Consider the following 13,768-nt stretch of genomic DNA (forward strand, 5'->3'; position numbering starts at 1 on the left):
GCCATCAAATTTAAATGTTTCTTTGAAGTCAGAAAACACTGGGCCAGTTTTGGGATGAGTTTAAGCCTTTCTGATTTGACAGCAAAATGGTGGGAAAGCCTGAGAAACGACTTTTGCTAGTGACTGCTCTTAACCTTCTCTCCTTCCTCATGCCATAAAGTCACAGGAGGTGTGCTGCATTCCAAATGAACTGGAGCTATATTCTTGCCATCAAACTCTCTCATGTCTTTTCTTTATTCTACCCCCTCTTCTCTTCTGATGGGGGGAAAGAATTGTTGACATAAATGCGAAGGCGGCAATGAAATTAAAAGGCCTTATTTCAGGGCAGCCGTCGTGCCTCTTTGACTCTTACTGTGAGAAATTAAATCATAGAGAAACACATAAATCACAGGGCACAGGAAACAGGCGGGGACAGTCAAATCTACTCCACTGCAATCCGCCTTTCATTCATCAAAACAGTCAAAGGCGATTCGCTGTGCAGAACCATACAAATTAAACAGTGAGTGCCACAAGGCATCTCTGCTGGTATGCTAACGGGTGTTCAGCACAGCCTGGCTGCTCCTGCCAGCATGAAAATGAATCAGGTGTAGGGTGGGGCCAGTGTGGAGCAACAACAGCTTTTCAGGCAGAGCGAGAATACAAACAGCCAGCACAGCAGGTCCACATGGTAAGACTGACCAAACAGTCAATTAGACTATTCTCAGGGAACAATTTGATGAATATGAGCGCATGATTGTTTTTGGTGCTACACTATTTGTATTACATCAGACATATTTTCATCAAAAATCTCCCCTTGGTTAATTTCTGCTGAGCTTGAATCCTGCACCAGTGGGATCTCTTTTCTGTAAACTCCCCTCCACTATATTACTGGCTTACAGTAACATCCCTAAATTAGTCCTCCGCCACATGAAAAAGCACTGCCTCAGCAGGGTAGTCCAAAAATTAAGTCCAGTTTGCACCACTCAAGCCAATGCAATTTTGGCATCCCACATTGCCAAGTCCAACCCTCTCCTTGGGTGTGCTGCAGCCAGTACCTGCAGGAATGGAATAAAGTCGTCTTGTTCCAGGTAATTACAGCCAGGCTTGGCCAAGAGGTGCACAAATTTAGAAGCGTCATTGTGACAGGTCTGCAGAGTTCTGGAGAAGAAAAGAGAGAACAGATGGTTGCAAGGTTACTCCCTCTTACATGCTTATGTTTTCTCTATTCTTTTTATCATTCTTTAGGCAACACAAGTTTTAAATTGTTCCACTTAAAAGTGCAAGTGCAGGTATAATACATTCTGAAATTAGGATTCTGAATCGCTGCCTGGTGATTATAAGCATGGAGTGTTATGGTCGTGACGTGGAAATAATGCAAGCGTCTGGTGTGGCCGCTCATCTAAGAATGGCTCAGTCATGAGCTCAAGTCAAAGGCCAGGTCTGTCCAGTTCTCTGGAGGCTCGTACATTAATACAAGACCATGCCTACTGCATGCACTAGTGTTCAGCACGCAGCGCACAGCTACCATTACAAAAGCCCTATGGTATTCCTTTCAAATTCACGCAGAAAGACACTGAATGGATGTTTTCATTTATATACTGTATATCCAAATCGACTATTTCCTTGCGGGTGTTTATGAGGGCTTTGTGATCACAGATTTTTGTTTAGGAATGAAAAGAAAAATGTCATAATAGCAGATAGCTGCATACAGTGTCTGTGATCCCTAGCGAGTGGTCATCATTGTTGAGAAGGGACTTGTATGAGCCGTTTGGCTGTGAGTGAATGCACCAGTGGTCTAGTGAGAATAAGAGGAGCTATTGTCTTACTTTCTCCACATAGCCACAAACTTGTGAACGGACACGAAGCCCGTCCTGTCGCCTCCAGCTGAGTTGAACAATGGCACTTTCCAATAGAGAGGGCACTCACAGGCCTGAGGACACAAGGAAGCAGGAGACACGGGGTAGTGTGTGGTGTGGACATAAAGAAGAGAGATGGATGAAAAAATTAAATGAGCACTTGAACTTTACACATGTGTGACATTTGATGCAGAAAAGAACAGCACAATAACACATGACACTGATTTAAAAAGCAGTGCTGCATCACTTAAAAACTTCCCTAAGGAAATCTAGCTGTCATTTCTCTCTTCACTCAGGTTCCCCTCAGGCCATTTGCTCACATTCCTCAGGGAGATGGAGATAATATTTTCCGTGGGGTTTTAATATCAGCAAACATTCGTAGAGTCAGTAGCTAAATGGCACTAATGAAAATAATTTGCTGGGTGGCAGCTGAACCATCGTGCTACAAATCACATTCTCACCTTGGCAACATGCCCCATGTCCTCAATGGTGGCCCTTTCATTTGGGAATTGGGAAAATATTTTCTCAATTTTGGAAATGAGGCTGTCGATGTTGAGGTTGGCTTGGGGCCGTCCCAGTGGGAAGTAAAACTTTGGAATGCTTTCACTCAGCGCTGTGGTGACGGGCTCCTCTGTCCTCACCTGGGCCTGAAACAAACACACAGAAATAAACTGTTAGCTACTGATGCTAGCAAATGCTCCCACTTCTCAGCTCAAGCATTCCATGTGCTACGGCTTGCCTTTACTCTGCACTGCTAGCACTCATGTAACCACACCTCTCAGCAGCCTAAGGGCCCATCAGGGAAGAGTTGTGACTACTCAGCAATCATAATCATTATCCATTTATCCGTAAGGGATACCCGTGTTACACATTCCACTCTACAGTACTGTCACTATGTGTAAAATGTTTTGACTGACAGTTATTTTAGTCTTATTGACCTAGTATTGTTTGCAATGTATTAATCTGTTTATGTGTTTATCAAATTATGTCTAGATTAATCTAGGGAGTGTCTGTTAGGACAGGATAATACTAGATATGGTAAATCAATTTTTATGGTAATCCACTGTCAAATGTACTACTCTATTTTTATATGATAAATACAATATTTGAACATTTAGAAATGAGTGGTTGTGATGGACTGTCTTAGTTAAGTGCACTAAGTGGTATATTTTTGGGGGATTTATCTGGCAAATGATCACATCTGTGTATATATGTAATATATACAGCACAATCTATGCACAAAAGGGTAGCTCTAAACAATATAAGATATGGTAACACAAGAAAACCACCAAATAAAGTCTGTTTTTATCAGTAATATTTAAAACAGACCAATATTTCCAGTCATCAGTTGAGGAAAATGCTGAATGCTTAGATTTCAGAGCTGCAGCTGCTGGATCCAGCTTTTCAGGTTTGAGGAGTTATTGCTGTGATTGCATGACTATGTGATACATCAAGGTAAACTGAGCAATTTGGGGTTTGGGACTGTTGGTCAGACAAATAAGGCTTTTGAAGATGTAACCTTGGGTTGTGGGAAATTGCAGTAAATGGCGCATTTCTTCACCATTTGCTCACAATTTATAGACCAAATGATTAATCAATAAAATAATCAACAGATTAATTGATAATGAAAATATTTGTTAGTTGCTATCAAATTAGATTTGATTTTGTTTAAGTACAATATTTTAACACATCCTTCTTAATGGCCATTTATCTGGAAACAAATGTATATCACAGAAAATATTTTGACTTGACAAAACAGGAAAAGCAAATGTCACTAATACTATTAACAATGGTTCTGTTCCAATTAAATGGTCCACTAACCATGAGTGTGATCTAGCATGCACAGTATCAGGACCCCAGAACTAAGACCTGGGCGGAATAATGTCACTGTTAATTACACCTGTGCTGTTCCCACTATGTTGTGCCAAATGTCTGCTGTAAAAAAGACCCATGGGTCAAACAAGTTCTATCACTAGTAGTCAGATAAAATTATCTTTAGCGACAGCCCCAAATAAATGTGTATACTACAAAAAGATGGCGCAAGTAAGCAACTGAGCAGATAGAATGACCAGGGCCACCTTGGTTTAAACAGCGTGGCTGGTTACATGCAAACAGCAGTTGTCTGGAGATAGAAGCAGAGCATGTCATGCATGTGTGTGTTAGGACTGAACTGCAGACGTACAGCAGGGGTGAAGCGTCTGTTAGCTTGGAGTCATGACTGGACACAAGGCTGAGCTTAAATCTCTACTCCCTGACCCTGACAAACTAATTTCTAGCCATTTCTAGCGGATGCCATTCCAAGTGACACAACTCTCATTAATACAGAAACCTTCCAATATATAAGAGCCTGGACACAGCTGTGTATTTTTGTGTTCTTTTAACCATTTCTGCCTAGGACCTCAAAATAGCAACTTTGTATGTCAGGGCTTTGCAGCATGTGTTATTAAGCTCTATGATCATGACAGTGGAAACCAGTGTATCGTTTTACGTCTTACAACAACGACATCATGCAACATTGGTCCCAGGCCTTTATGTCATGATAAATGTGATTCCTTACCAGGATGATTTACCACACCAACTGAGCACAGCTGACATACTAAGACAAGATCATATTAACAAAATATCTACTGTGTCTTGCTGAGGGCCATGCGGTGAAGGACATGAATTAGTGAAGATATTTTCATAGCCACATATAAAAAGCAAAAATGCATTAGGACCAAAATGTGTTATATTGCAGGCCAGTTATTAAAAAGCATGCTTCATTAAAGAGTCATCTCGTTTTTACATGACTCAAGAATTTGCTGACTGGATCATTCTCTTTGCCCTTTAATAATCACATAAACACACCCACACAGTCCTCTGCTAAGAGATAAAAATACCATCTTGGTGTTTGTTTTGGTCCAACACATTCTACTCATTGTTCACACCTCTGGTTTTAGTTGTCAGATTCTACATATAATGCCGGGTCTGCAACAATAAAACTTTTAACAATATGATCCAAAACCATAAAATTATACAGGTGGACATAATGGGGATAAATCTAACCATGTCCACTTCTACATGGATGTGTGTCGCATGGACTTTTTTGCAATATTCTGTCAGCGGTAACCTGCTCATTTTAGCCTTCTAAATGATAAATGCTGCTGATCCTCTGCTCTTCTCTGTCCTGTGTGTTGGTGTCAGCCATGGCTATAAAAGGACATAAACATCTCCTGTTGCCTGGCCTGCACTGCCCCCCCCCCCCCCCTCGCTCATGCTAACCACTAGCAGAGCTCTTGAGCACAACTGGTAAGCCACATGACATTTTGCACATTCACAATGTTGTTGTCTGAAAGGACAGTAAAGCAGCTAAGCACAGCATACCACACACAAGAAAACAGCATACCATCATCATAACCAAGGCTCACATCTCATTTCTCTTTGTATAAAGAGCAAAACAACTGCAAAAGTAATTCACTAACAGGTGGATATGATTGCACAACAGTCAAAATTCACATGGCACAGTAGTGCATAAATATGCCTGGAGAAAGTGTTGTAACTACTGTCCCCACTTCTTCAAAATGCAACTGGCTCCTACAATAGCTCCATTTTGTAATAATTGTAAACAGTATGCACAATTACTGTAGTTTAATAGTGGCCTGTATCACAGCAGATCAATACTACAATACAATCTGAATACCAAGACGTTAAGCCCACAAATACCACATTAAGAGACCTGCCCACTGACTGACAGGCCAGCGAAGCCTATGTTAAGGGTACACTCATACAAACACCTGCCTGTCCTTGTTGGAAAGCTCTGAGCCTCTTCTTGAACCGAGATGGCAGGACAAAGTCACAGCCGCGTGCCAGCAGAGCCAACTCCTTCCTCAGGTCAGGGTCCTGACGCAGAGACAGCTCCTTCATCCTCATCCTCGCGCCAGACAGGACGGGGGACACATATAAACAAGCACAACACTCAATCCAGAGTTATCCTCTTCACTATAGAAATCACTCAGTTGCAGTCAACACAGTGGGCACAAGGCAGGGGCAGCAGTGGAAGTCCTCTGTGTCTGTGTCCCTGTGATTGTCCTCTGTCAGAGTGAGAGCCTCTTAATGCAAGGGAGCAGCTGCTACTGTGACTCTCTCTCCCATTCCAGATCTGGTCGCACAATCTCAGCTCTGCCTGCTGCTCTGTCCCAGTCTCTACATAACACACACATACGCATATACACACACACACACACACGCACACACACTGCACAGGGTCAGGGAGCCCTTGCCTCAAAGCTGCTGAGGAGATAAGGAGTGACTGACTGTATGTGTGTGGGAATCACTTAGTGTATGTGTGGGATGGGAGGGGTGTGTGCAATGGATCTGCCCTTTCCAGTTTGCATTCCTCAGTACTCATAGAAGGTTATGTAAAGAGACAGACCTGTTGTTGCAGCTTGCAGCAGCCACAGAGGCCAATTGAAGGATGCACCTCAATACCAAGATGACATATGGCTCATGTTCACTGTGTTCCTTTCTGAAAATCCCCCACACTACCAAATACTTCAGAAAAAGTTTGCTCGTGCTCTGAACCTTGAAAATGGACACCCCCATCTTTTGGATAGTACATTTAGATGTTAAAGAAACCTCCAAAATAAAACCCCTAAAGTGATTGCATATAATGAAAGCCACATGTTACTTAACTAAATCTACCTAAATCTGTTACTAAATCTGCCTGAAAGTCTAAATCACAAGAACAGGAGGCAGACAAAATAAACTTAATGAGACATGGGCAAATAAAGAAAACACCCAAGGTACGGCTACTTAATAATAGAGTGCAGGTTAAATCACCAGATGATATGTGCACAACTACATACATTTATTCAACTATTCTGCATCCTATCTTATGGTGGTCTTTGTTTTGCCTTCCCTTTGCAAGCCTGGGCTGCCAGCCATTCCACATCTTATAATAGTTGATGGGCATTGGAGGTGGGGGGTGGGGGGCATGGCAAATTCAAAGAATGATGTCCAAACCCGTCTGCGCCTATTAAAAGCACAAGCAAGCACTGTTTGGGCAATCCAAGAAACTAGCTCTGGAGAAACAAGGGTGTATCTTTAGTCCACAAACAAGCATCTGCTTCCGGTTGCTGCTGTCCTGGAGTGATGGCAATTACACCAATTCTCCATAAATATGATGATCTAACAGCTCTGGGGTTGCCTTTAAAACAGTGACTATAGACAGGAAAAGCCCAACACCTGTACAACAACTGCACCTACTGATGTAAATGTTAATTAAATAGAAATGGTACAGAGATGTATACATTAGTAGACTACGTAAATAAACCTATATTTGTTTGTGTTATTCTTATTGTACACACAGGAGGTCAAAGCACACCCACAGTATTTTTAGATGACAAGATCACAAAGTCCACAGTTTTCCACTGGTTTCTGCTCAAACCCAGTTCCTGTTATCCTCCACACAGGACACTGCACATGCATGATAAGCTGTTTGTGTGATGGGTTTTCACAATGGCTGCCTTTTGTTCAGGCTAATCAATTCAGACCAAATATGGAAAGTACCAAGACCAAAATAAAACCTGGTAGATCACATGAAACTGTCAACTCACATGGAATAGTGTTCTGTCCATTCTTGTGTTCAAGCGAACAAAATCTGAAGTCCAGTTCCACAAACAGAGGTATCACAACACCGCAGGGATAATGATGTGTTGTTTCACATATGTGGAAAGAGCTCAGTTGGGTGTTTTAAATGTTACTACAGACACATGTGGTGAAAACAGTAGTGTGGCATGAAGATATAACACAGACACAAAAACACACAGTTTCTGAATGTAAGCTTCCAACAGGGTTGTATGAAGAGTGTAACCAAATCATCTTAGGGTCACTACAGGCAGGTTGTCTAAACAACACCACCCTCAGAGGCAACTGTCAGACAAACTGCTCAAATACTATATCCACACTATAATGGGTCACTGTGACAAACAGGAAAACATGAGAATTCAAGCTGGCCCCACAATATGTCTAATCTGTAAACTGCTAGATCTGATTTGTACAGAAACATGTGTGCAGTCATGTTCAGTCCATTACATAACAGATGAGATTATCAAACATACTGCCTGGAGTTAGTGACCATTGGCTTTGAATGTTAGAATTCCATGCAGTCAGATGACTATTTGTTGAGGTTGTATTTTAGTTGAGCTCAACCAACATGACATTCAATACTGTTGAAAAGTGTGATATTCAAGAGGCAACAAGCAAAGCAGACTGGCAACCACAGTGGAATACAGAAGAGTGGGGCAAACCTGATCAAAACTCCCCTGAGGGCCCCCATGCCTAACTGTACCACAGTGTGTCCACACAGAGGTGACTCAAACTATCACAAGGCTGGGGTAGATCCACAACTGGTTCACAGCATGGGGAAAAAACTGATGCTGCTGTGAAATCCAGAAAGCTCCAGCTCAATCCACCACAATCGGATGTCTGAGATGGGGATTTTGGGATACATGCTAACATGGGCCAAAAATAGGCCTGATTGACTGACAACATGGTGGGCTCAGGGAAGGCCAACAAGTTGAACATGATGTGTGCAGATCAGTTAGCTTGCATAATAGTAATAATGCAAAAGCCAGTTACCATAGAAGTTTACTGAAAAATCTATGTAGTCCACATGGCACCAGAAGTGGAGTAAAGGGTCAGAACACTATAGAAAGGCTCTGCAGAGATAAGGAGTAACAGCACACAAGGGCCCCCCACACTTACACAACATTGTTACAGTGACTAATATCTATGAGAATTTATAGTTTACAGCAATAAGTTGTTAGAGACAGCAGCTTTGAGGACCACATGACTTTTAATGTATACTTTTATTGTATTTTCCATTTCTTATTTTTTTTTTTTTTTAAAGATATGTTTAACTTTGCTTAATGTAATAAAAATGACATTACCTTTAAGTTTCCTGTAATGTCATTACTGCAAGAGCCCAAATAATGTGGGTATATAATGACCAATCTGGAAGATATGGGTGTTTCGTTTACAGATTTATACACGTTCACCTCATTCCTTAATAAACCTATAGCTGCCCAGACAACAGGTCAGTTGAGACTAATGACTAAATATGATGAAGGACATTAAACTTTGAAATATTAGACTGCTTCTCAGATATTTAAAAACAATACAAAAAACAAAACAAAAACAGAGTACATTTTACACACAAGTTACCAAGACTCCAAAATAAAAACACTTGCGGGAAACAGTTTAACACTTGGTTCTCTCTGACAGGTCAGGCCAATGATAACGTGACTGTAGACCCCTGCTTCAAATAGCTTCTATGTTACTGAGCCCAACCAAGCATGTTATAAAAAGACATCTTGAGGAATAACCAGTGATCCTAAATGTGGACAAGAAGAGAAGAACAAGTAAACCCTCAAAGGAAACTTACAGTATGTCTACTGCTCTATATTACTAAAACTGCTGAGTGTCTGTGTATGTGACCTACTGCACTCAGAACATAGAGGCAATCTTGGTATTAAGCTACACAGCAGAATTGGAGGCCAAACATTCATAAGGGATTGATATATACTGTACAAAGTATGAAGAAAAGATCTACGACCATATATTCTGATATTGAGAAGCATCTAATAGAAGCAGTTTCAGAGTAAATTACACAGAGGATGAATGTGCTGCCACACCTCATCTCACTGGCAGAGTTCTGGGTATCTAATGCCAACGCAAGGGAACCAAGGCTATCTATATCAGTGTCTGATGTCAAAGTCAGACCAGCTGTTCTAGCCTGCATCAACGTGACATAAATTGAATTTTTGAGTAATCCTTTGAAGAATGCATCTGTATGCAGGAATTCATTTTGTTGTCTTAAAATAGAAGTATTACTTTATACAACCTCACAATCCCTTTAATATTGAGTGACACAGTGTGGCCACATGCCATGACACATCACAGCAGAATACACAAACTGTGCAGCAGTTGCTTTATATTAATCTGGGGCGAGAGGGTGGCATTAGGGGGAAAAGGGCATTAGCACGAAAGAGACATGAATATGTAAATCAAGAAGTTAACATCAATTTGTCAAGCCTCTTTCTGTTCCATCATAAAGTCTAATGTTAAATGAATAGAATGAGAGAAAGCTCTGAGTAAAGATTCAAAGCAATTTTTTGTCATTATTGTGATAAACACTGAAGCTGAAACCCACAAAGGAGACGAGCATGCTGCTGCAATGTTTTTCTTCTTTTACACCCTCTTCCCCCTGTGGTCAGGCTATTTTTTAGCAATGAATAACTACTCATCATGTCATAAAAAGACTGTGTTCTACTATGTGACTTCAACTTAATCTGAAATATTCTGGTGTACAGAGGATCACTAACTGTAATGGATGTTTAATTTTGATGTGATTTACTTAGGTATGTTTGTCTGAAAAGAATAGCAAAGCATTTTTAATCCATCTTTACCTCCATTTTTTAGTTGGTTAAAAGTATATATGCTTTATGTGTAAGCTATAGGTCTGAAAGGTCTGAAAGTCTGATTATCTAAGTAATGTGAACTGGTAGTCTTTATGTTTGGACTCTTGATAGTAACAGTGTTTGAAAATATGTTCTGGATTAGGTTTATATTAATTTGTGGTGACTTAATAAGAAAAAAACTCATCAGCATCATCTTCAAGATATAAATGCCTTGTTCTGAGTCTAACACCTAGTTCCACAGGCCTGGTGCTTCAGTCACAGAACAGATGTCGCACCACTGACCACTTGAACACCTCCTCCCTCTTGTCTGTCTTTAGCATGTCAACAACATGTAGAAGGTGGAGTCTCTAAGAGCACGTGCCCCCAGCTGTCTGGCTGCCTCACTGTCATCACACTCACTAATATCCACAATCCACCACTATGCCAGGCTGTCATGTTGCACTTCTCATCTTGATGGAATACAAATCCATAAACAGACATCAAAAATCTTTTGAGCCTTTTAACTGTTTTGTGTGTCTTGATTTCTTCTATAATCAAACAGCCCAAAGTAAAAATCCCATTTACCTCTAAAAACAGTCACAGCATAATGAGATCTGAGAGGAGTAACCAGAGTACCAGCGATAGGCTAGGCTCAGACACTCCCACCTCTCATACCATACTAATTCATGGGTGAGGCCTGAACATTTGGAAAGTATTTGACTAATAATTGCTACATATGCCTACAGACATGCCTTTGATGCTGTAGGCTACTCAGCAGCCTCTTGTGGCCAGCCTGGGAAAATAAAGATCCCAAAGGTACAGTCAGGTCAGGTTTAAGAAACTAGAAATTTAAATCAATGAACAGTCAGGATAGATTAACAAGCCCCTATGGTGAGTATGAGGACTTCAAAAATGTACAATTCTGGGGACTTCTAATTGTGGTATTAAAATAAGGTGGCAGACAGCAATGCATATTGCTACAGACATGAAAAACGCTAAATCATAAACATTCTACAACCTGTAAGTTTAAGGAAAAAATTGTCAACTTGGTAACATTCATTTTTAACTGAATGCTGTGTCTGATGAGGTGCAACTTTGGCATACTGACCGCAGGTTCCACTTGTTAACAAACCGACAAATTAGCATCAACATTATTTTAAACGGTAGTCACAAAGGCCTTTTTTCATATGGATATTTTGACAAAGTAGGAAAAGCACAGGTGTTACTAATGACATGAATGGCTCCATTCTATTCAAGTGTCCCAATAAGCCATGACAGTGAGCCAGCATGCACAATACCAGGTCCCTGAAATTTAAGCAGCTAAATGTAGTTGAACCATCATTCATTTTATTATTTACACCTGTGCTTTCCTGCTGTGACATGTCAAAATATTTTCTGAGGGCGTTTTTGTGCCACACTTTGTGTGTGTATAATATAGGTTTAGATTTTATGGTTGATAGTGAAATGTTTTCAGCAAACTCAACCTCTAAAAAACAAAAACAAATTATGTTGAGGCAGCTTTTTGCAAGTGTAACAAATCCTAATTTTCTTGGTCTAAGTAACGCTAACAAACAGGTTAACATGCAACATATTGTACTGCATTGCATTGAGTGAACAGTTTATGTATTTAAATCTATGTAATGGCTATGAATTTGGGTTTTAAATATATTCAACGAACACTGCAAAATGATGATAGATTTTCAATCTCTCACTGCACCTTAGAATTCATTGTTAATGAAACCTGTCAAGCAGAGATAGGGCTTCCTGAGACTATGATTTTGCAACAAACCCTATATGTCAGCTGCCTCAGGTGGCTCAAAGAAGCAGGTAGGCCACACCCTGTTTTTGATGTTTTTAACAGCAACCTCAAAGCCCTGTGGCATGCCATCTTAAGTCCCTCTAAATCTTGTTTAAACCTGTGAAACTGTTTCATAACAGTTTGGATAAGAGAAGGATGGCCAATCAGCTACATGCTTACAGAAAATACAACTATTTAAATGTTTAAATAGTTTAACCTTCTAACTTAGTGTTTCAAAAGATGATTTACCTTTTTTGCACTGACAGACCTCCGTAGAACTCTCCCATTGGGTCCTGTCACTCTGGTATTACTGCTACTGCCAGAAGGCAGGGTACTGGCAGATGGGGGGCTAGAGGGAGTGCTGAGGGCAGCAGGCTTCTTCTCTGCCAGGTTCTTTTGGGATGCCACATTGTTGTTCTGATTGAAGCTTAATGACCTTTTCTCCTGGGCGTCCCCACTACTCAAATCAATGTTTTGTCCACTTTTGATTAGGTCAAGATAATCTTTGAGTAGTGACTGGGTTGCAGGATCACTCAACCAGTTGAGGAAGAGCTCGTCCACCTTCATTTTAAGAACCGGCTGCAGAACTTGTGGTGACGGCATTTTGCAGAGTATTACTTCAGGGTTCGCCGACAGAGGTACCTGTGTCGAAATAAGTGTAACATTAACGTCACAGCACAGCACAGCACATCACATCACACTGACTGCATTTCCTGCACAAGCCTACGCTGTACAGGCGTAGACTACTACAACTGCAGTGACTGATAGAAAATAAGACTTACAATCACTTTGCGTCAGTTGCCCTTGTTTTGAGTACAAACCAAACACTCACTGACGTTATTGAATTTTAGCGCGAACCATCAATGCTTTTGCCCACCGGCAAAAGTAAATGTGAATTCACAGTGACCCCTGTAACATTGGCTATTTTTAACTGCAACATCGAATATACAGATGATTGAATTCAGCATTTAATTAGCTAATGCCATATAAAGCTGCCCGACTACATAGAGAAGAGTAGTCAGGGTCGACGGTGTTGGTAAAGCCGGTGTTAGGTAAAAACTAGCAGCAGCAGGCAACAACAGTTTGTTAGCTACAATAGCTTTAGCAAGCTAGCGTTAGCTGGCTAACTAACTAAGGTACCAACCTGGGAGTGAATGGACGGTAATGCCAAATGCGTTGATATGACTCTACATTACTTCCTTCATAAGCGAAGATGTATCTCGCACGCCTGTTTACTTGTGAATTAACTACGAAAGTAACGCAACGGTATCTCCGTTATTCATTTCGCTGAGCAAAAGCGCAACTTTTCAGGATCACGTTCCCCTGGTAACCACCAAGTAATAACGCGAGATCTCCCGCAGGGTGAGAGTTCACCGCAGCGGTTTCTCTCCAAGAAAAAAGGTACTTTCACCGGCCACCTGTTACGTCAAGAGTCCACTGTATTGCCTGCTGTGGTGTACTAATGTATTTCTCCACTTCATCATCAAAATGCTAGAATTTTTGTTATTACACACCCCGGTACACAGTGGTGGAAGAAGTATTTAGAGCGTTTCACTAAAGTAAAAGTAGTAATGTTGCCGTGTACAAATACTCCATTACAAGTAGCCCAGGTAACTATTATCAACAAGTGTTCTGACTTTATGTAAAACAGTACCATCTTTGCTACAGTGGTTTAATCACCATTGTATTATTGTATT

At 40.8% G+C, this 13,768-nt stretch overlaps 1 protein-coding gene across 2 annotated transcripts; it reads right to left on the minus strand.

Annotated features, from left to right (window-relative positions):
- Positions 1-782: 782 nt before the first annotated feature.
- Positions 783-13,394, minus strand: LOC111653839 (serine/threonine-protein phosphatase 2A regulatory subunit B'' subunit beta-like). Of its 2 annotated transcripts, XM_023404545.2 has the most exons (5): positions 13,216-13,394; positions 12,321-12,713; positions 2,297-2,482; positions 1,806-1,909; positions 783-1,137 (listed from the first exon to the last, which is right to left on the minus strand). In XM_023404545.2, exons 2-5 carry the CDS (start codon positions 12,672-12,674, stop codon positions 963-965), a joined length of 819 nt encoding a protein of 272 aa, XP_023260313.1. In that variant the 5' UTR covers positions 12,675-12,713; positions 13,216-13,394; the 3' UTR covers positions 783-962. The 2 variants fall into 2 exon arrangements, with proteins under 2 accessions (XP_023260313.1, XP_023260314.1); XM_023404546.2 differs by lacking the exons at positions 12,321-12,713; positions 13,216-13,394 and adding an exon at positions 5,613-6,252 and having other exon boundaries at positions 793-1,137.
- Between the last annotated feature and the right edge of the window lie 374 nt (positions 13,395-13,768).

Source organism: Seriola lalandi, unplaced genomic scaffold (assembly GCF_002814215.2).
Source record: "Seriola lalandi dorsalis isolate HSWRI2012SDOR001 ecotype SW California unplaced genomic scaffold, Sedor1 jcf7180002054248, whole genome shotgun sequence".
NCBI classification, from domain to species: Eukaryota; Metazoa; Chordata; class Actinopteri; order Carangiformes; family Carangidae; genus Seriola; species Seriola lalandi.

What these genes read in the sequence shown, in the direction of transcription:
- LOC111653839 (XM_023404545.2), bottom strand. Translation starts at nt 12,674, where the DNA reads ATGCCGTCACCACAAGTTCTGCAGCCGGTTCTTAAAATGAAGGTGGAC. An exon ending in GGTCTGTCAGTGCAAAAAAG is followed by an intron (nt 2,483 to 12,320) that starts GTAAATCATCTT and finishes TGTTTGTTTCAG; the next exon opens with GCCCAGGTGAGGACAGAGGA. An exon ending in ACATGGGGCATGTTGCCAAG is followed by an intron (nt 1,910 to 2,296) that starts GTGAGAATGTGA and finishes TTGTGTCCTCAG; the next exon opens with GCCTGTGAGTGCCCTCTCTA.